This window comes from Misgurnus anguillicaudatus, chromosome 18, assembly GCF_027580225.2.
Source record: "Misgurnus anguillicaudatus chromosome 18, ASM2758022v2, whole genome shotgun sequence".
NCBI lineage: Eukaryota > Metazoa > Chordata > Actinopteri > Cypriniformes > Cobitidae > Misgurnus > Misgurnus anguillicaudatus.
In genome coordinates, this window is record NC_073354.2 from 31279486 (window position 1) to 31303266 (window position 23781).

Genomic DNA, 23781 nt, shown 5'->3' on the forward strand with positions numbered 1-23781 from the left:
GTTAGCAAAAAGCTTAAATAATTGCATTTTTTGTGAATGAATTTTGTTAGAGATCAGATTCAGAAGGATTATCAAAACATACACAGTGTGTAAAATTAATAAATATTTTTTTTACTTTAATTATTTATAAATTGTGTAAGCCATCTAGTGGAGCATAGCAGTATTACAGATAGCAATAAAAACTCATAAGGAACAAGTTTTTTCATCAAAATGCTTTATTTTAATTGACAAGATAGAGTTAATGAAGAACATCTCGCTGATCAGTGAAATTTGGCACAATTGTTCATTTTTATAAGCTGTAAAATCTTGCATGGTTTCTCAAAGCAGTGCTTTGAGCCTTTTCAACCACTTTGTATGCAGGATAATCACCCAACTTTCTTCCAGATTAAGCGCAATCTGATCTAAAGATGTTATTTTATAAAATGTAGTTTTTTCTTTTAGACTGAGTTTCTCATGCTTCGCTCATGAATTTTTTGTATGCTTGCAGGAAGAACCGATCCATGGCTTCAGGATGAGTAATTACCTGGAGTACATGGAAGGACTGGAACACAATTACAGGTCCATGGTGCTCTCGGACATGAGGAGCATCTTAGCAAAGAACAGCTAGCAGGAAATAGACCGCTGAAGATCTACAGAGACTTGAGTGAAGCGGGGAAACGACCGATGCATCATTGCATATGGTGCGGAGTGGAAATGAAAACATGAAGTGCTACATGGTCGACGTGTTAAGAGGCTTGTGTTTTGTTCATTTTCATATAAATATATATAGATTTTGAATTCTTATGCTTAAGTCTTTTCTCCTGGGGATTATAAATATAAAGAACATTCGAAATTGACATTTATTGGGATGTACAGCAGAACAAATACCTGTAAGTGGATGTAGTAAATTGTAGCTGTGTCGAAGATTAAAGGAACATTCAATTTTCTTAAAAGAAAAATCCAGATAATTTACTCACCACCATGTCATCCAAAATGTTGATGTCTTTCTTTGTTCAGTCGAGAAGGAATTATGTTTTTTGAAGAAAACATTCCAGGATTTTTCTTTTTTAAATGGATTTTAATGGACACCAAGACTTAACACTTAACTCAACACTTTTTTCAACAGAGTTTCAAAGGACTATAAACAATCCCAAAGAAGGCATAAGGGTCTTATCTAGCAAAACGATTGTCATTTTTGACAAGAAAAATAACAAATATGGTCTTTTAAACCACAACGTTTCGTCAAGGTCCGGTCCAGCGCGACCTAACGTAAATGCGTAGTGACGTAGGGAGGTCACGTGTTACATAACGCACATTTGCGGACCATTGTAAACAATAAACTGACACAAAGACATTAATTAGTATAATTCGACATACAACAACGTTGGAACGGTCCTCTTTCAAGACACTTGTAAACACTGGGGCGGAGTTTCGCGTTCGTCCTCTGTGACCTCATGACGTATTGCGTGGGGTCACGCTGGCGCATCACGACCGGATCTAGACGAAAAGTTGTGGTTTAAAAGTGCATATTTTTTATTTTTCTTGTCAAAATGGACTATTCCTTTAAATGTGATATTTATCTTGGTTATTTTTTTATATATGTATTATTGATCTTAGTATATTTGTGACCCTGTCTGCACTGTAAAAATATAGCTGTACTGTAGTTATGCAGCTGTTTGCCAGTAACTTGCTGAGGATTTGGGTTTGTGTTGTTTGCTGGCAGCGGTTTGTTCAAGGTTAAATGAACATTTACAGGTCTTTGTTTTTACAGATTAAAAAAAAATAACAGCCTCATGCAAAGCATTCTGGTGGGAACCAGAAATCCTCATCAACCATTTTCAGTTTTTTTTTTCTTCAGATTTTCAAAAAGTTGCCAGTCAGCGCCAGCATTTTTCATGATTTTCACAAAAGTTTAATGCCTTGCAGAAAATTTTTCTTCTTTAAATATATAAACATACAATATATCAAATGAAAGAACAGACCTCTGCTTTAAAAAAAGTTTCATCTTTATTTGTTTTCTTTTTGTTACCTCTTAAATATGCTTAGGTTTTTAAAAAATACCAAATTTTGAGCAAAATGCTGAGATAATTCCATTTTTGTGAAGGACTTTATTTTATTTTTATTTGATAGTGTGAGACGACAGGAGACGATGTGAAAGTACAGGAAGGAGAGAGGGGTATGGGATCGGCAAATGGCTACGAGCCGGGAATCGAACTCGGGTCGCCAAAAGTGCGAAAGCACCACATGTCGGAGCGCTGCCCACTAGACCATCGGCTCTGTCTTGTGAAGTCCTTTTGATAGAGATCAGATTCAGAGCAATTGTCAAAACATACACAGAGTTTGCCCTAAGGGAATACTTTCAGGTTTTATAAGTTGGGTAAGAGCGCCACCTGGTTGATAATAGCGGAAATATGGATTGCCGGAAAAACTTGTAATTGGCAGGGTACCGTTTTCTCTTCATTGACGAGTTAACTCGTTAATGGGGGGGGGGGTTAAAGAAGCAGCAATGTGGCACTCAAAGTTGAGGCTAAAACGCGAAACAGAGTTTCATTTATTAGGGCATTCCACTGGAATGGATTTGACTGATGGCGCTCTGACAAGTAAACGGAGAAAGGTGCTAATGTAGAAAAAAGTGAGTGGATCCAATATCATTGGTCTTAAACAGTTGGTAGGTCTTGTCCCATCCACATATAATGATTCTGACGCCCGTAGTTGAACATCTGTGTAAACGTGAGTCAAATAAACTATACTTTGCAAGGTACACATAAAAAACAGACAATAGACCTTTTGCGAGTCGACGTCACAGTTACATCACGCGCACATGTGGTGGCAGAAAAACAGTGGAAATGAATGAGACACGAGTGAAACGAACAATATAACTCACTACAAAATGTCTTGTTGTGCTGTTGAGTGTCAGAATAGGAATACCAAAATAGATGACCTTCATTTTTATAGTATACCGTCGTCGAAGACACCATTTGAAGATAAACGTAGGTGTTTATGGTTGCAATAAAAGCCCTCAACCGGACAGACTGGAGTGATGAAATCATCTGAAAATCTTTTAATAATTTAAATAGAAAATAATTAGTGAAGATATCCGGTGTTCTGTCGAAGTCTGATCCCTCTATGTGTTTCTTATAGCGTTTTCATCACGTTACGTTTATAATTTATTTAGAAAGATTAAAGATTTGAATTAGTTCATAATATCAATAATATTACCATTTATTAAAGTTTTAGTCTTTTTTTCGTTTTTTATTACTTCTTTTTACCTTCTATCTTAGCCTAGGTCTTCTTCATGTTTGTTCTAAATTATGTTTACTAATAAATATATATAACTTACATAGCACACACAATGTAAAGTGTTAATAATATATAAACAGGCCAATACAAATTAATTTGTATGTAAACATTATAGTTTTAGATCAAACACGGCTAAAAATACAAGGAAGAAATTGAAACCAGGAAATTATAAAATATTTAATAAATGATATTATACAGAATACATGATAGTATTGCTCTTATAAGTACTTCAGCGATTCATACTGTAAAAATAATTGATTTACCAATAAAGAACAATACATATACATTACATACATGCACACAATTAGTAGCCAAGCCATTTGAACTTTTAATTTATTAAAAAAATAAATGTAACTTGGTGAAAACGTTATAAGAAACATTACACTTAAGAGAAATATAGGGGAAACAGACTTCTACACAACACCGGATCCATAAAAATCACAATTTAATGTTAAAACACTTCACACAGCTATTGAGAAGCATTCACTTTCTGCCACCAATTGGGCTCCGCCCACAAAAAACGTCATCTCTGTTTGCAAACACGCAAAAGGTCTATACTCCGGGCTTTACAGTCTCAAGTTCCTGCTCTAAAAATTTAAATTAATTTTTTTAATGCCTAATTGCTGTATTAAGCGACAATCAAATATGCACAAACAATCTTACGCGTTCAACTCACCGACACTCGCAGGCCATCGCAGCCTTTATGCGCATTGGTGGACTTTTGTCCAAAAGTTTACAGCACAATAACATCTGCAGCCTTTAAGAAAGCTGTAGAGCCAGCATCACATTGACAGGCCATTATTACAGTACCACATAGATGCAGTCTCTTTACTTTTCCATCTGTAAGTCACATTGTGAATAATGAATTAGATCATTAGAGAGGTGTCTGTCTCCCTTACAACAAATGCAAAAAAAATATTGCATACTGTTTACCCTGTGGGAGGCAGGACCAGTTCTAATTTTAGGTTGTGAAAAGTTTAGTTTTCACTCATTTTCTTTAAAAAAGTTTAACAAAAGTACTTACATACGCTTTTGATTTATGTATGTTGATGCAGATATAAAGTCAGCTGAGCATCATTAGTTGATGTCATCTTTGTGTAATCATACCAAGCTGTTCACATTAATCAGGCTAATGATATAATAACTGATTGTTGGCCAACAGGATTCTGGAAAGCCGAATTGTTGTGCTGTGTTCGCTCGATAGCCTCTTGTGATGGGGATTTTGATGATGTATCTAATAGACCAAAATGGCAGGATAATTAAAAAAGGCTAATTATGGATGGTTAACTGATTCAATTATATTTAAGGCCCGTCTGTCTCTGCATTCGGCTCGAGGAGTTGCATTAGCCTGATTTTCCCTGGTAAATAACATTTGTTATTCCTTGAATTTAATTAATCCACGTTATGACTGCCAAATTTCACGTCTTGAAATGAATGGATTTCAGGTTGGGCAGGTCAAGCGGTTCTCCTTTTGCATTGATGTTCATGTGTCAGTCAATGGAGATTCACTTACTGTACATTGATGGACACGCAATCAATTCAAGGGTCTTGTAGGAAAATACCACAAGCGTTATCCGTCTCCATTAAACTCGACAATCTCAAGAGGTTTGGGGTTGAATCTATTTTCTTTCTGTATTCATTGGAATCCAGACGGATTAGCTTGTGATTAGAATGCGAGACTGAAGCTCTCCTTGTCTGCTTACCCAAAGCCCAGTAGCACTGACGATAGGCTGATGGTCGGTTTCTCCTGCAAGCGAATGAGATGGAAGCGGTCGATTTTAGTCCCTCTTGGAATAGGGAAGGTTTAGGAGTCGACTTTGAACACAAGAGTTTCTTTCTTTACAAAGCGAGGACTGAAAACAAAAGTAGGCACATCCATTTTCTGTTTCCTTGGAAGTAGCCAATAGCTTATAGCAGATGTATTTGTATTTTATGTGGTTACTCAGCAAAAGCGTCGCGCATCTGAATCAGATTGCCGCTTTGAAACAACATGCCATCGTCCTGCTAACGTACTTGTGTTGTCATACAAGCAGACGTTTGCATTACCTAAATGCAACATTTAAAGGAAAACACCACAGTTTTTCAATATTTACTATGTTCTTACCTCAACTTAGACAAATTGATACATATCTATATTTTTTTAAATCGTGCACTTAATCTTTGTACGGCGCGTCGTGAATGTGTTAGCATTTAGCCTAGCCCCATTCATTCCTTAGGATCCAAACAGGGATGAATTGAGAAGCCACCAAGCACTTCCATGTTTTCCCTATTTAAAGACTGTTACATGAGTAGTTACACGAATAAGTATGGTGGCACAAAATAAAAGGTGGCGGAAGAGCACTTAGTTTGCAGCACAGACTACTCCCCCTCTCGCTTAAACTTCCGTCAATATTACTGCACAATATTATTTGACATTTAAGTGTACACATTGAAAAAAGATAGGTATGTATTCATTCGTCTAAGTTGAGGTAAGAGCATAGTAAAATATAAAAAAGATGGTGTTTTCCTTTAATGTACAATGCCATCCTAGTGCATAGAGGGAGGTTGATGAACAGACTATAGAAGAGCGTGGTGGAGATGAACTTGTACAGATAAATCAGCCATTCAGCATTATACTCCATCTGTCTTCTCAGGCCGCAGGAAAATGAATTCCAGATAGCATCTGAGCAAATTTATCACAGTATAGACGTGTACAACATCAAAACTAAAGAGAAGTCTGGGTGTTAAGGTGGTTTTGCTCTGCTGAAAGTACCAGCTGATGCCTTTTGACTCTTTATGCTCTTTGGAGAACAGTTTTCAGCTTTTCTAAGCGGATTTAAAAGAGGAACTATACTTCGACTCGCCTGAAAAGTTCGCTCCCCTTCTCCCTCTCATAATGGGAGAGGGAGGGTGTTACTGCGCCGAGTCGAAGTACTCCCAAAGGTGCTATTGCGCCGTGGAATGTGGTTCCTCTTTTGAATCCGCTTGGAAGAGCGCTGCGTTTTGTTTTGTGCCGCCAAACTTGCTCGTATAACTACTCGTCTTAAATAGGAAAAACGTTGATGTGTTTGGTCACTTGTAACTTTATCTCTAAATGGTACCATTGAATGAATGGGGCTAAGCTAAATGCTATCGAAGCGTCGCAGCGCGCTCCAGCGCTTACGTGCACGCACACAGATGATAGAGGGATGTGTCAACGGTTCTTGGTTGGGGTGATAGCATATTTTGATGTTGAAAATGAGTAGACTATTCCTTTAAAGAGCACCTATTTCATTGCTAAAAAACAAAGATTTTTGTGTATTTGGTATAATATAATGTGGTCGCATGGTTTATGGTTAAAAAAACCCATTATTTTTCACATACCGTACATTTTTGTAGCTCCAGATTTAACGGTCTTCCTGAAACGCACGGATTTGAAAAGCTCTGTGTCCCTGATTGGCCAGCTAATCTGTACGTTGTGATTGGCCTGAATACCTCTGTCAGCCGGAAATGTGACGCTCCTCACCATGTTTGAAAGATTCGGTCACAATGCAATGCTAACAGGAGTTAACTTACAGGCTGTGAGACAAAGTGGGAGGAATTATGACAATGTCGGTCTTGTCTACATCACCAATCCCAAAAAGTAAACAGTTGCCTACAATCCGTGTGTTTGTTGTAGTCCAAGAAAAGAGATTTACGTTGGAGTTGATAACTCGCGTCAGCGTTCTATACATTCTGTATACTATATATTTAATAATTTTTCTGTTTTCTTTGATTTCTTCTCTTTGTCTTCACATAAAGCTGCTTTAAAACAATGCAACACTGTATAAAAACGCTATATAAATAAATTGTGACCCTGTACCACAAAAGTAGTCTTAAGTAGTACAGGTATATTTGTAGCGAAAGCCAAAAATACATTGTATGGTTCAAAATTATCCAAATATGATTATTTTTATGCCAAAAGTCATTAGGATATTAAGTAAAGATCGTGTTAAAGAAGATATTTTGTAAATTTCCTGTATACACTGAAAAAAAAAATTAATTTAATTTATTCATTTTTTTAAGGTATGTGGTTGCAATCAATTTATTTAAGCTACATTAGAACAAAAAAGATTAGAAAAAATGTAGCTAAAATAAATTGATTGCAACCACTTACCTTAAAAAGAAAATTGAATCAATCATTTTTTTCAGGGCCATAAATCAATTTTTTTAAGTGAATGCAAGTTGCCATTTTGGTGTTTTTTATATTTAGATTTTTTCTTTTACACACTTAGATTCCAGATTTTCAAATAGTTCAAATAGTATATATCCTAACAGCCAAAGGAAGGCCTATTTATTCAGCTTTCAGACAATGTATAAATCTCAATTTAAAAAACCTTATACACTGAAAAAATGATTCATTCAATTTATAAATTTTTTTAAGGTAAGTGGTTGCAATCAATTTATTTAAGCTACATTTAAACAAAAATAAATTAAATGAAAAACTTTTGTTTAAATATAGCTTAAATTAAAACTGCAAGCAGTGATGGAAGGGCCCTCGCACACCTGACACCGCCACGCCGTGGCATAAGAATTAAAGGGAACAATAGTAAATAGGCATTTAAGCATGTAAACATAGGTGAAACATTTAAAAGTGTAGTATAATGTGCCACATTTCCTGTTGCTAATTACAAATGACAGCGAGGTAGCATCGTGTAAGATAGCATGAGAGAGAGAGAGAGAGAGAGAGAGAGAGAGAGAGAGAGAGAGTGAGCGAGTGTGTGTGAGTATGAGTGACTACATGTAAATATTGGCACGTAGATGTGTCAGGACTCTTATCAATCATGTGAAGTTTGGGACAAATCCGACATTGCATTATCATTGTAAACATGTTACTTCCTGTTACCAGCTGGTGGCGCTATGACCATAACTGACTATTGGCATCATAAGTGACTATCAGTGATGGGAGTAACGCGTTACAAAGTAACTGTAACTCCACTACTTTTAGCAGTAACGAGCATGTAACGAAGTATTTTTTTAAATCAAGTAACGCAATTACAATTACTGAAATTTAAATGAGTTCGTTGGGACCGTAGTTGGCGGCGCAATGATTAATTACACTTCATCATAGCTGACAGTGCATATAGAATGAACATGAAAAATCTAAACGGGACAACATACCTTTCTTTAAAAAAAGTCATAATCCATCCGTTCTCATGTTTGTAAATTATCTTCACCAAGCAATCGCAGTATGACATCAACTTGCATTTGTAGTCCACAAAGGTAATAAATCTAAGAAATGTTCATATATTCTTAGATGTTTACATCGGCTTCATGGAAGAGAACGATCCGCGATTGTTGTTTCCACTAAAATATTCACACTGCGCTGTACACCCATGTTAAAACTCCATAGTATGTGTGAGCTCGCTTTTAGTTTTAGTTTCAGTCTCTCCGTATCCGAACAAACAATCCACTCGCTCTGTGTCTGTCTGACAAAACAATCCACTCGCTCTGTGTCCGTCCGACAAAACAATCCACGTAGCCTACTCCGTTTTCTGATTAAGTATCTTCCTTTAATCCTGTGTATCATTTAAATCCAACAGAAAACAAACAATATATGACCAAAGAGCGCAGTCCCTGTGTTCCAATTCAAGTGCTGCACCCTACTAAGCATGCAATAAAAGGTGAGCACTTGCCCATTCAAGGCGCTCAGAAGTTTGCGAAGAGAACTGAAATGAGACGGTCTAACCTTCGGAGGACCCATAATTTGCCTCATCTGCTGCATGCGCAATCGCGCCTGTCAGCAGGACACAGCGGAGACGTTTCTAACTTATTAAAATAAATATGAAATCAGAAAAATTATAATTTATTTTAGAAAATTTGACATGTTGACACAATTGTCTCCAAATTTTTAAAGAGACAATACACAATTTTAACACATTTCATATTTTTGTAAACATGCAGAATATTTGTCTAAATGGTCTAAATGATATACATAAATAAACTAAGTTTACATATTAAGATAATTTCTAACAAAAATATTCAAAGGTTGAATCTAAAGCAAAATAGGCTCCTACAGTATGTGATATATTAGAGTCTTACGTGTAAAATAGCCCATCCATATCATTTTACTGTTTGACTGTTCAGTACTGTTCATATTTACATTTAAAAAGCAGACATAAAAGTAACTTAAAAGTTACTTTTCTAAGTAACTAATTACTTTTGATATACAGTAACCGGTAGAGTAATTCAGTTACTTTTAAAAGAAGTAATTAGTAACTGTAACTAATTACTAATTTTTTAGTAACTTGCCCAACACTGGTGACTATTGACATGTAGATGTGTTCAGTCCAGGACTCTTATTAATCATGTGAAGTTAGGGAAAGATCGGACATTGCATAATCAGTGTAAACATGTCACTTCCTGTTGTCAGCTGGTGGCGCTATAACCATAAGTGACTATTGACATGTAGATGTGTTCAGTCCAGGACTCTTATTAATCATGTGAAGTTTGGGACAGATCAGACATTGCATAATCAGTGTAAACATGTCACTTCCTGTTGTCAGCTGGTGGCGCTATAACCATAAGTGACTAATGACATGTAGATGTGTTCAGTCCAGGACTCTTATTAATCATGTGAAGTTAGGGAAAGATCGGACATTGCATAATCAGTGTAAACATGTCACTTCCTGTTGTCAGCTGGTGGGGCTATAACCATAAGTGACTATTGACATGTAGATGTGTTCAGTCCAGGACTCTTATTAATCATGTGAAGTTAGGGAAAGATCGGACATTGCATAATCAGTGTAAACATGTCACTTCCTGTTGCCAGCTGGTGGCGCTATAACCATAAGTGACTAATGACATGTAGATGTGTTCACTACAGGACTCTTATAAATCATGTGAAGTTTGGGACAGATCTGACATTGGATAATCAGTGTAAACATGTCACTTCCTGTTGTCAGCTGGTGGCGCTATAACCATAAGTGACTATTGACATGTAGATGTGTTCAGTCCAGGACTCTTATTAATAATGTGAAGTAAGGGAAAGATCAGACATTGCATAATCAGTGTAAACATGTCACTTCCTGTTGTCAGCTGGTGGGGCTATAACCATAAGTGACTATTGACATGTAGATGTGTTCAGTCCAGGACTCTTATTAATCATGTGAAGTTAGGGAAAGATCGGACATTGCATAATCAGTGTAAACATGTCACTTCCTGTTGCCAGCTGGTGGCGCTATAACCATAAGTGACTAATGACATGTAGATGTGTTCACTACAGGACTCTTATTAATCATGTGAAGGTTGGGACAGATCAGACAGTGGAGAATCAGTGTAAACATGTCACTTCCTGTTGCCAGCTGGTGGCGCTATAACCATAAGTGACTATTGACATGTAGATGTGTTCAGTCCAGGACTCTTATTAATCATGTGAAGTTTGGGACAGATCAGACATTGGATAATCATTGTAAACATGTCACTTCCTGTTGCCAGCTGGTGGCGCTATAACCATAAGTGACTATTGACATGTAGATGTGTTCAGGTCATGACTCTTAGCAATCATGTGAAGTTTGGGACAGATCGGACACTGTATGCCTGAGTTCCAGCAACCTGTTTCATAGCGAAACATCAAACTTTGGCTGGCCGAAATAGACACAAATTTTAATATAGAATCAAATCCTTCGCAATATAGCATCACAAAGGCCTTAAGATGAGACTCGCCAAATATGATGATGATCCGACGAAAACTGTAGGAGGAGTTAGTTAAAGTATGACTGCTGGAAATGAGAAAAACTGAGCCAAAATCTGAGAAATAATTCAAAATAGCTGACTTCCTGTTTGGTTTAGGGCGTTGCTCCAAGAGACTTTTTTTGTAGGGCTTGTAATAATACATGAGCGTACCGAAATTCGTACATGTAAGTTAAACACAGTCCAAGGGCTGCTTCATTCAATATTTGAAAGTGGCGCTAAAACATGTTCCTTCAGGTTGCCAGCTGGTGGCGCTATAGCTATAAATGAAAATTGTTATGTAGATGTGTTCAGATCAGGACTCTTAGCAATAATGTGAAATTTGGGACAGATCGGACACTGTATGCATGAGTTCCAGCAACTTCCTGTTTCATTGGAAAACATCAAACTTTGTCGGGCCAGAACCGACACAAATTTTTACGTAGAGTCAAATCCTTCGCAATTTAGCATCAAAAAGGCCTTAAGATGACACTCACCAAATATGAAGATGATCCGACGAAAACTGTAGGAGGAGTTAGTTAAAGTATGACGCCTGGAAATGACAAAAAATGCGCCCAAATCACAAAAATAACTAAGAATAGCTGACTTCCTGTTTGGTTTACGGCTTCGCTCCAATAGACTTTTTTGTAGGTCTTGTCATGCTACAGACGCGTACCGAAATACGTAATTGTACGTAAAACACAGTCCGAGGGCTGCTTCGTTGAAAATTTGTAGGTGGCGCTATAGAGGCATTTTCTCACGCCTAATTCTAAAGCATACACCACATGTAAATTTTCATCACTCTTGACATCTGTGCAAAATTTCATGAGTTTTCGAGTATGTTTAGGCCCTCTAAAGTCCCGCTGAAGTCGGAGAAAAAGAAAAAAAATTAAAGCTGCAAGCAGCGATGGAAGGGCCCTCGCACGCATGTGCACCGCTACCCTATGGCATTAGTAAAGCAGTGAACCAGGGGAATATGAATTAAAGTGGGTAAATACAGGTGGATATTCAAAGGGAAACTGATGTGCCACACCGCCTGTGTGCAGCAGGTGCTGCTATGACTGAAGCTGAATATTGGCATTGAAATGTGTTCAGGCCAAGAACCTTATCAAACATGTGAAGTCTGGGGCAAATCGAACAATGTATGTCTGAATTACAACAGCTTCCTGTTTCATGGCGAAACATCACACTTTGCCAGGCCGCCACGGACACGCCCTTCAACGAAAAGTCAAGATATTCACAATTTATCACTGCAGAGGGCTTTACATCAATCTAAGACCAACGAAAAGTCAAGATCTCTGCAATTTAGCATCGCAAAGGCCTTTAGATAAGACCGACCAAATATGACGATGATCGGATTAAATCTGTAGGAGGAGTTTGTTGCAGTATGAAGCCTGGAAATGACCAAATTTGCACAAAAATCAAGGCAAAAATTCAAAATGGCCGACTTCCTGTGGGGTTTAGAGCTTCGCTCCAAGAGACTTTTTTGTAGGTCTTGGGGTGATAGATGATCCTACCAAATTTCGTATCTGTACATTTTTTGTAGCGGGGGGCTGTTCGCTTGAAATTTTGCAGGTGGCGCTATCGAGCCATTTCTACACGCCCACTTCTGGCGCCTATGCCACATGTAAATTTTCGCCACTTCTGACATGTGTGCAACGTTTTATGACTTTTTGAGCTTGTTTAGCCTGTCAAAAATGCGATTCATTTACCGATACTTTGCGAGGCCGCCACGGACACGCCCTTTAATGAAAAGTCAAGGTCGTTGCTTTTTATCATCACACAAGGTCTTGAGATTACACTGGTGAAATATGATGTTGATATGGTTAAATATCTAAGAGCAGTAAATCACAGCGTAAAACATGGTATTTCCTGCTGCCTCTAGGTGGCGCTATGAGTGTTACTGAATTATGCCATGTTGATGTGTTCAGGCCTGGACCCTTATCAAACGTGTGAAGTCAGGGGCAGATCGGACATTGTATGCCTGAGTTATAACAACTTACTGTTTCATGGCGAAACATCACACTTTGCCAGGCCGCCACGGACACGCCCTTCAACGAAAAGTCAAGATCTTCGCAATTTATCAAGGAAAAGGGCTTAACATCAGTCAGACCAAATATGATGATGATTTGATTAAATCTCTAAGAGCAGTAAATCAGAGCATAAAACATGGTATTTCCTCCTACCTCTAGGTGGTGCTATGAGTGAAGTTGAATATTGGCATTGAAATGTGTTCAGGCCAAGACCCTTATCAAACGTATGAAGCGTGGGGCAGATTGGACATTGTATACCTGAGTTAGAGCCACTTCCTGTTTCATGGCGAAAATGCCGAAATTTGTCAGGCCGCCACGGACACACCCTCTGACGAAAAGTCAAGATCTCCGCAATTTAACATCGCAAAGGCCTTTAGATGAGATTGACCAAATATGACGATGATCGGATTAAATCTGTAGGAGGAGTTCGTTAAAGTATGAAGGCTGGAAATGACCAAATTTGCACAAAAATCAAGGCAAAATTTAAAAATGGCGGACTTCCTGTTGGGTTTAGAGCTTCGCTCCAAGAGACTTTTTTGTAGGTCTTGGGGTGATAGATGATCCTACCAAATTTCGTATCTGTACGTTTTTCGTAGTGGGGGGGCTGTTCTCTTGAAATTTTGCAGGTGGCGCTATCGAGCCATTTCTACACGCCCACTTCTGGCGCCTATGCCACATGTAAATTTTCGCCACTCCTGACATGTGTGCAAAATTTCATGAGTTTTCGAGCATGTTTCGCCCCTCAAAAATGCGATTCACTTTGGAGAAGAAGAAGAATAAATAATAATTAAAGCTGCAAGCAGCGATGGAAGGGCCCTCGCACGCATGTGCACCGCTACCCTATGGCATTAGTAAAGCAGTGAAGCAGGGGGATATGAATTAAAGTGGGTAAATATAGGTAGATATTCAAAGGAAAATGTGCAGCAGGTGGCGCTATGACTGTACATGATTATTATTATATTGACGTGTTCAGGCCGGGACCCTTAACACACGTGTGAAGTCTCGAGCAGATCGAACAATGTATGTCTGAATTACAACAGCTTTCTGTTTCATGGCGAAACATCACACTTTGCCAGGCCGCCACGGACACGCCCTTCAACGAAAAGTCAAGATCTTCTGAATATATCATATTAAAGTCCTTAAGATCAGTATTACCAAAAATGATGATGATTTGATTAAATATCTAAGAGCAGTAAATCACAGCGTAAAACATGTAATTTCCTGCAACCTCTAGGTGGCGCTATGATTAAAGCTGAATATTGGCATTGAAATGTGTTCAGGCCAAGACCCTTATCAAACTTGTGAAGCATGGGGCAGATTGGACATTGTATGCCTGAGTTAGAGCCACTTCCTGTTTCATGGCGAAAATGCCGAAATTTGTCAGGCTGCCACGGACACACCCTCTAACAAAAAGTCAAGATCTCCGCAATTTAACATCGCAAAGACCTTTAGATGACATTGACCAAATATTACGATGATTGGATTAAATCTGTAGGAGGAGTTCATTAAAGTATGAAGCCTGGAAATGACCAAATTTGCACAGAAATCACAGCAAAAATTCAAAATGGCCGACTTCCTGTGGGGTTTAGAGCTTAGCTTCAAGAGACGTTTTTGTAAGTCTTGGGGTGATAGATGATCCTACCAAATTTCATATCTGTATGTTTTTCGTAGTGGGGGGGCTGTTCTTTTGAAATTTTGCAGGTGGCGCTATCGAGCCATTTCTACACGCCCACTTCTGGCGCCTATGCCACATGTAAATTTTCGCCACTTCTGACGTGTGTGCAACGTTTTATGACTTTTTGGGCTTGTTTAGCCTGTCAAAAATGCGATTCATTTAGCGATACTTGGCGAGGCCGCCATGGACACGCCCTTTAATGAAAAGTCAAGGTCGTTGTTTTTTATCATCACACAAGGTCTTGAGATTACACTGGTGAAATATGATGTTGATATGGTTAAATATCTAAGAGCAGTAAATCACAGCGTAAAACATGGTATTTCCTGCTGCCTCTAGGTGGCGCTATGAGTGTTACTGAATTATGCCATGTTGATGTGTTCAGGCCTGGACCCTTATCAAACGTGTGAAGTCAGGGGCAGATCGCACATTGTATGCCTGAGTTATAACAACTTCCTGTTTCATGGCGAAACATCACACTTTGCCAGGCCGCCACGGACACGCCCTTCAACGAAAAGTCAAGATCTTCGCAATTTATTACGGCAAAGGGCTTAACATCAGTCAGACCAAATATGATGATGATTTGATTCAATCTCTAAGAGCAGTAAATCAGAGCATAAAACATAGTATTTCCTCCTACCTCTAGGTGGCGCTATGAGTGAAGTTGAATATTGGCATTGAAATGTGTTCAGGTCAAGACCCTTATCAAACATGTGAAGCGTGGGGCAGATTGGACATTGTATGCCTGAGTTAGAGCCACTTCCTGTTTCAGGGCGAAAATGCCGAAATTTGTCAGTACGCCACGGACACACCCTCTGACGAAAAGTCAAGATCTCCGCAATTTAACATCGCAAAGGCCTTTAGATGAGATTGACCAAATATGACGATGATCGGATTAAATCTGTAGGAGGAGTTCGTTAAAGTATGAAGGCTGGAAATGACCAAATTTGCACAAAAATCAAGGCAAAAATTCAAAATGGCCGACTTTCTGTCGGGTTTAGAGCTTCGCTCCAAGAGACTTTTTTGTAGGTCTTGGGGTGATAGATGATCCTACCAAATTTCGTATCTGTACGTTTTTCGTAGTGGGGGGGCTGTTCTCTTGAAATTTTGCAGGTGGCGCTATCGAGCCATTTCTACACGCCCACTTCTGGCGCCTATGCCACATGTAAATTTTCGCCACTCCTGACATGTGTGCAAAATTTCATGAGTTTTTGAGCATGTTTCGCTCCTCAAAAATGCAATTCACTTTGGAGAAGAAGAAGAATAAATAATAATAATAATAATAAACGGAGCAAAAACAATAGGGTCCTCACACTTGTGTGCTCGGGCCCTAATTAAAGCTGCAAGCAGCGATGGAAGGGCCCTCGCACGCATGTGCACCGCTACCCTATGCTATTAGTAAAGCAGTTAACCAGGGGGATCTTAATTATAGTGGGCAAATATAGGTGGATATTCAAAGGGAAACTGATGTGCCACACCGCCTGTGTGCAGCAGGTGGCGCTGTGACTGTAACTGATTGTTGTTATATTAATGTGTTCAGGCCGGGACCCTTATCAAAAGTGTGAAGTATAGGGCAGATCGGATAATGTATGCCTGAATTGCAACAGATTCCTGTTTCATGGCGAAACATCACTCTTTGCCAGGCCGTCACGGACACGCCCTTCAACGAAAAGTCAAGATCTTCGTAATTTTTCATTGCAAAGGGCTTAAGATCAGTCTCACCTGATATGATAATGATTTGATTAAATCTCTGAGAACAGTAAATCACAGTGTAAAACAAGGCATTTCCTGCTACCTTTAGGTGGCGCTAGGACTGAAGCTGAATATTGGCATTGAAATGTGTTCAGGCCAAGACCCTTATCAAACGTGTGAAGCGTGGGGCAGATTGGACATTGTATGCCTTAGTTATAAAAACGTCCTGTTTCATGGCGAAAACGCTGATATTTGGCAGGTCGCCACGGACACACCCTCCAACGAAAAGTCAAAAGCTCCACAATTTAACATCGCAAAGGCCTTTAGATGAGATTGACCAAATATGATGACGATCTATTAAAATCTCTAGGAGGAGTTCGTTAAAGTACGAAGCCTGGAAATGACAAAATTTGCACGTAAATTACAGCAAAAATTCAAAATGGACGACTTCCTGTGGGGTTTAGAGCTTCGCTCCAAGAGACTTTTTGGTAGGTCTTGGGGTGATAGATGACCCTACCAAATTTCGTATCTGTAGGTTTTTCGTAGTGGGGGTGCTGTTCTCTTGAAATTTTGCAGGTGGCGCTATTGAGCCATTTCTACACGCCCACTTCTGGCGCCTATGCCACGTGTAAATTTTTGCCACTTCTGACGTGTGTGCAACGTTTTATTACTTTTTGAGCTTGTTTAGCCTGTCAAAAATGCGATTCATTTAGCGATACTTTGCGAGGCTGCCACGGACACGCCCTTTAATGAAAAGTCAAGGCCGTTGCTCTTTATCATCACACAAGGTCTTGAGATTACACTGGTGAAATATGATGTTGATATGTTTAAATCTCTAAGAGCAGTAAGACACAGCATAAAACATGGTATTTCCTGCTGCCTCTAGGTGGCGCTATGAGTGTTACTGAATTATGCCATGTTGATGTGTTCAGGCCTGGACCCTTATCAAACGTGTGAAGTCAGGGGCAGATCGGACAACGTATGCCTGAATTACATCAGCTTCCTGTTTCATGGCGAAACATCAAACTTTCCCAGGCCGCCAAGGACACGCCCTCCAACGAAAAGTCAAAAGCTCCGCAATTTAGCATCGCAAAGGCCTTTAGATGATACTGACCAAATCTGATGATGATCAGAGTAAATCTCTAGGAGGAGTTCGTTAAAGTACGACGCTTGGAAATGTCCAAAAATGACAGAGAAAATTCAAAATGGCCGACTTCCTGTGGGGTTTAGAGGTTCGCTCCAAGAGACTTTTTTGTAGGTCTTGGAGTGATAGATGATCCTACCAAATTTCGTATCTGTACGTTTTTCGTAGTGGGGGGGCTGTTCTCTTGAAATTTTGCAGGTGGCGCTATCGAGCCATTTTTACACGCCCACTTCTGACGCCTATACTACATGTAAATTTTCGCCACTTCTAACGCGTGTGCAAATTTTCATGAGTTTTCGGGTATGTTTAGGCCCTCAAAAATGCGATCCATTTCGGAGAAGAAGAAGAAGAAGAAGAAGAAGAAGAAGAAGAAAAATAATAATAATAATAAACGGAGCAAAAACAATAGGGTCCTCACACCCTGGTGTGCTCGGGCCCTAATAATAATAAACGGAGCAAAAACAATAGGGTCCTCACACTTGTGTGCTCGGGCCCTAATAATAATAACTCCTTGAAGAACAATAGGGTCCTCACACCCCGGTGTGCTCGGGCCCTAATAAATTGATTGCAACCACTTACCTTAAAAAAAATTAGTAAATTGAATGAACAATTTTTTTCAGTGTAGGGGGGTGCACCAGCCGTGCAGCTCAGCGCCGCGTCGCATCTAGGACAACTCAAAGGTATCGCAAACTGGAAGTGCACATTAAATAGCACGAGCTTCGTCAGATAACGTCTTCTTTAAAATGCAAAATATACGTTAGCAGCCAATGTTAATCGTTAATGATTTGGGACAAATATGATGTTATTTAAAGCTGCCGCCGGCAACTCTGGAGGATTGAGCAGTTTCCAAATATTTACAATTTCATGTCCCTCCCCCATTACCACGGAGTAACCTCCTCCGAGCTCGTCCTCGTCAGCGCGTGTGCACCAGTTTTATTTTGAACACATACTTAGCAAGAATACTAAGATTACTTACATAAAACTCCGAAATACAATCAATGGTTGATAAACGTGCGTTCAATCCAACACGCTTGTGAACTTCAGGCGGATGCATGTGATATTGTAAGACAGCCCTGCGCTGATTGGACCAAATGAACCGGCCTGCGCTGATTGGACCAAGTCAACCGGGAGCGGTGAAATTTTGCAAAATAAATAACAGGCTCTAGTCTAATTTATGTTGTTCTGTGGAAGCATAGTGTTGGTTTCAGTGAATATGATAAAAAAAATGTTCAAAAAAGTTGCCGACCGCAGCTTTAATGTTAAACTAAGTGAGTGGCGCTGTGTGGCGCGACAGGGATTTGAGCAACTTCCTGAGTCGTACCTGGGCGGCACGGACAGGCGCCACCTGTCGGCGTCGGTGTGCGTATACTCATAGAAAGCAATGCGTTCAAGTTTTTTAGTACAGTGGCGCGCTGAGCTGCGCGTCCTGTGTGTGACCCCCTTAAGACTGGTTTTCTGGTCCAGGCTCACACTTTGGCTGTGTCCCAATTCGAAGGCTGCGACCTTCTAAGGACACAACCTCAGAAGGCGAGCACTCAGTCTTTAAAGGTCGCAACCTCCAAAGTCCACAAAGAGAACTGAAATGAGAAGTCTAGCCTTCGGAGGACCCATAAGTTGCGTCACCTGCTGCTAGGGGTGGGTAATAAATCACCTGCGATTCTCAGGCGTATCTCATCAGTAAAGCCAGTTTCGTGATTAGTAGTAAATCGCCATCTCCTGCTTTCAAATGGAGCTGCATTTACTACACAAACAAAGCCATATTTTACAGAGAAGCTACACTGTAAAAAATACTTTGCTGCCTTCATTTTTTTGTTAAATCAACTTAGATTTACAAGTCATGTCAACAGAGATGAGTTGTCACAACTTATAAAATATAGTTGAGAAAAGTCAACTAAATTTTATAAGTTATAACAACTCACCTGTAGTTAAAACAACTCATCTCTTGTCAAGATAAATATTAATAAGTTGAAATGACTTGTAAATCCGAGTTGATTCAACAAAAAAATTTAAGGCAGCAAAGTATTTTTTACAGTGTAGGCATAATCATGGACAAATCACCTCCGATAATGTATGTGATTTTGCCGAGCTTCTCTGTGAAATTCGGCTCTGTGTAGTAAATGCCGCTCAATTTGAAAGCAGGTGATGACGATTTACTACCGCCTACTGCTCCTGTCAGTGGGACACAGCTGAAATGTTTCTGACTTATTTAAATAAATATGAAACCAGAAAAATATTAATTTATTTTAGAAAATATGACACGTTGATGTAGATTAAACTAACCAACAGTATATCGAATTAATCAACCTAAGAAATATGCGTAACATAAACAGAATAATGTTACTTTTATCTGCTAAATACACACTTTTATTTAATAAAGGTTTTAATTGTTTATTTTAAAATATCCAGCCGTTATATTCGGCCTTTACAGGCGCACAATGAATCTTGGGATAACCTCGGCTGTGAAGGATCCATTCGCATTTTGAGGCTTCATTTTAAGTGTCCTTCGAATTGGGATGGCCTTACTAGCGCTGCTGTGACGAAATTGGTCTTAGAATACGTCCTTAGAAGGTTGCAGCCTTCGAATTGGGACACAGTTTTTGACTTGACTTTAAAACTTCCTTTAATTGCCCACATGCATATTTACAAATTGTATTTATTGTATGCAATGTTTCTTTGCCATTCGACATGAATGTATATTTTACATTTTTGGTTTCATACTTAACTGAAAATAAATACCGCAGTACAACAAGCAAACCAAATGGATTTGTGGGTGTTGTGTGAGAGCAAAGTACCCTCACATTCGGTTGACAGCTGAGAGATTTGTTCATTGTGTTTCCTGCATCCTTTTAACTGCAAAGTGCCTATTATTGGCAGTAATGTTACACAATGTATTGACATCTGTGTACTGAATATAAATGCACACTGATAAAACCATTTAATGGGGCTGTGATGCTTGTCATCTTTCCTGGCAGAAGTTCAGTTGGATGTAGCAGATGGCTATTCAGGCAAGATTTTGCTATGTGGTTGCTAAGGTTGTTACTTACTGGCTCACGTCTTGATTATATTCTTGGCCCTGGGTATGGCTCAGGTCTCTCCTTCAATGTAAAGTGGTTGGATTTATATTTTCCGCCAGACTATCATTCATGTCTGTAGCAGAAACATGTGGGACAAATGACGTGTAATATGAACAGTATTTATATTTGCCGAAACAACAAGCACAACTAATTCATCCATTTCGAATTAATGAGTGCATTAGTAAAAAAAATTTTCTTTAGTTTTCCCAAGAATTTATGAACAATGCAAAACTGCTTCCTCATGCTCCTTAATTCCCAGTCACGCAAGCATTTCAAAATGTAATTTAAGAGTATTTATACAAATATTAGTTAAAAATAAACACGGTCGTTGTTCGAGTGCTTTCAGGCGGCATGGAAAGAAAGATAAATGATGGGTGGAAATTGGTATGCCAGCGGCTTCTGTGGCTTCCTCCGCTGAGCTGATCAAACAAGCTTCTGCTTAATGCTCTTCATTCATCAATACCACCCCATCAGCCGACAGGCAAGAGTCTCGCAGGAGCGCTCGGCCTGAAACATTAATGACAGACGTCACCGCACAAAGTCCTGAGTCATGCCGGAGAAGGACGAACAACAGAATTCGACTATACGACACTCTCACACGCATACCTATACTCTCTCATTGGAATTTAGATGCTAGACTGGGTCATTTTCACAGAAGGGGATCTGGGATGAATAAATCCAAGCCGGCGTTATAAACATTGTTTACCGGTGCTTCTACTGTAATTCTTACAAATGGCCTCTTTGGTTATTTGCGACCGGCGCTGTTTGTTCATTTCCCGTTGTCGGTGGCATGGTGCTAAATCATCTTGCGTTATGAAATCCTTGGGATATAATCATTAGACTATTTTCTGTGATTAGACCTATGACTCAAAGAGCAATTTTCTTGGTTTAAAACGGGCCTGGAGCCTTGTGCTACAATAACTGACGCAAAAGCAGCCCAATAGGAGAAACCTGTAGGATAAAATGACTGAAGTGACGGCTTCTTTTTATTTCCTTAGCAGCTGGATGTTATGAGATACACACCGAAGAGTCTCTAGGGGAAGATAACTGCGGATCGCCTCGGGTACTGTAGAGCAACTGGTCTTCAACTGGTTTGATTCAAGACTTAGCATGGTAAAATTGGACATGAGGCCCAACACCTTATCATTATTAAATAAAAAAAAGTATTATGTTCTTACTCAGTTAATATAAAAGATATCAAGGTTATATTTTCACAGAATGTTCTTTGCATTATGTAGGATGATATTATGTATGAAACAGCAATGAGTTTAGCTTGGTTTTCACAGACTTTGTGTGACATATGTTGACTTGTTTGCCTGATTTATGGGCCTAAAACAAATATTGGCTAGCATTACTATGGGTTTACACCAAACGCGAAGCGTGCAATTTTTGAACATTTCCATCTCATTTTAAGAAAACCATGATAATATTGATAACCGTGATAACTTTGGTCACTATAATCATGATATGAAATTTTCTAACCGTCCCATCCCTAACAAGCACAAGCGCTCTTTGGTGACGTGGTTGATTACGTTACTGTTGATCATCTGTCAATCATCGTATAAGCCCGCCCTGACAATTTTATTGGTCTGAACAGTTTTTGTTCGAGCATAGTAGTGCCACAACGGAGCGACTCCAGAACGAACTTCCCGTCCTAAAATGTTGTGGGCGGGGCTAGGTTCGGCTGGCACCCAGGTTACTAATGCGGGACACTTTTTGAATTTCAGACTTCTGTGAAATGTGCTTCTTATTTGATGATTGCTCCACCTTATGCATGACTTGACATTTGAGAGGTCATGTGATTTTTTTATTTTTGTGATGTTTTTTGGGGATCTACAAATGGTAGACCTCAGGTGTCCCACATTAGGCAGTATTACACTTTGGGGAAATTCATCCTATATGGTTAGTTGCATTAAAGGAATATTCCACTTTTATAAAAAAATTCTGATAATTTACTCACCCCCATGTCATGCAAGATGTTTATGTCTTTCTTTGTTCAGTCAAAATGTTTTTGAGGAAAACATTCCAGGATTTTTCTCCACATGGACTTTAGTGTACCTCAATTGTTTGCAGTTTCAATGCAGCTTTAAAGGGCTCTAAGTGATCCCAACCGAGGCATAAGGGTCATTCCCCCCCCCAAAATTACTTTTTAAACACAACTTCTTTTCTTGCACTAGCCTTGTGACGTGCCAGCGTGACCTTACATATTATGTAATTACGTCGAAAGGTCACGTATGGCGTATGCGAAACTACAGCTCCAATGTTTACAAGTGTGGAGAAAGTGGACCATTCCGGCATTGTTGTATGTTGAATGATACTAATTAATGTTTTGTGTCAGTTTATTGTGTAAAATTATCCGCAAGTGTGTGTTTCGCATGTGTAACGCGTGGCCTTTTGACGTGATTGCGTGGTACGTGGGGTTGCGCTGGCGCGTTACAGGGCTGGTGTAAGACGAGAAGTTGTGGTTAAAAAGTCCTTTTTTTATTTTGTTGGTAAAAATGATGATCGTTTCAGTAGATAAGACCCTCTACTGTTGAGGTCCACAAAACTCCACTATATGGAGAAAAGTCCTGGAATGTTTTCCTCAAAAAACTTTTCGAATGAACAAAGAAAGACATAATCATCTTGGATGACATGGGGGTGAGTAAATGATTAGGATTTTTTGAGTGAAAGTGGAGTAATCTTTTAAGCAATGTTTTTTTTCCTGCTGTCCATATCCAGAGCAGACCGATTTTTAAATTGTGACCCATCGGTTAAGTGCCACTAATCTTAACAGCCAGGGCCGTTAAAGGCATTTAAAGCTAGAATTTTAATGACTTCATTGAGGAATATTTTGCCATCGTGACCTGTAAAGGTGCAGATGGGGCTGTGTGAGATTGCTCATTACAATCCGAGACTGCCGCTTCAGAAGCGCTATTGCATTAAACATGAGCCCCTTTTACGAAGCTCTCTAAAGGGCTGTTGTCACCTACAAAACAGCTACACGGAGAAAACCAGTCCTGACATCTGACTCTGAATCTGTTATTTTTTGGTTTTTACGTTTTCCTTTGCGTCATTTCAACAGTGAATAGCGTAAATGCTACATTCTCATCTGCCATTCAAAGCACATTTAATATGCATTGCTTGTGTGCGTACACGGTGGCTCTGAAATGCTCTTAAAATACACTTAACATGTATGAATGTCATTGCATTACACAGACTATCAAAGCAAGTGCCACT

The 23781-nt window shown here is 39.3% G+C and overlaps 2 protein-coding genes across 3 annotated transcripts in view; one reads left to right on the forward strand and one right to left on the reverse strand.

Moving 5' to 3' along the window:
* The window catches only part of tbc1d32 (TBC1 domain family, member 32), a 76390-nt gene extending 75452 nt beyond the window's left edge, over window positions 1-938 (forward strand). For both annotated transcript variants that reach the window (XM_055186058.2, XM_055186059.2), the window contains exon 34: window positions 488-938. In XM_055186058.2, the coding sequence (XP_055042033.2) occupies window positions 488-607 (120 nt within the window). In that variant the 3' untranslated portion in view covers window positions 608-938. The remainder of the gene's footprint in view (window positions 1-487) is intronic.
* The window catches only part of fabp7b (fatty acid binding protein 7, brain, b), a 425484-nt gene that overhangs the window by 369891 nt on the left and 31812 nt on the right, over window positions 1-23781 (reverse strand). The gene's annotated exons all lie outside the window — the stretch shown is intronic.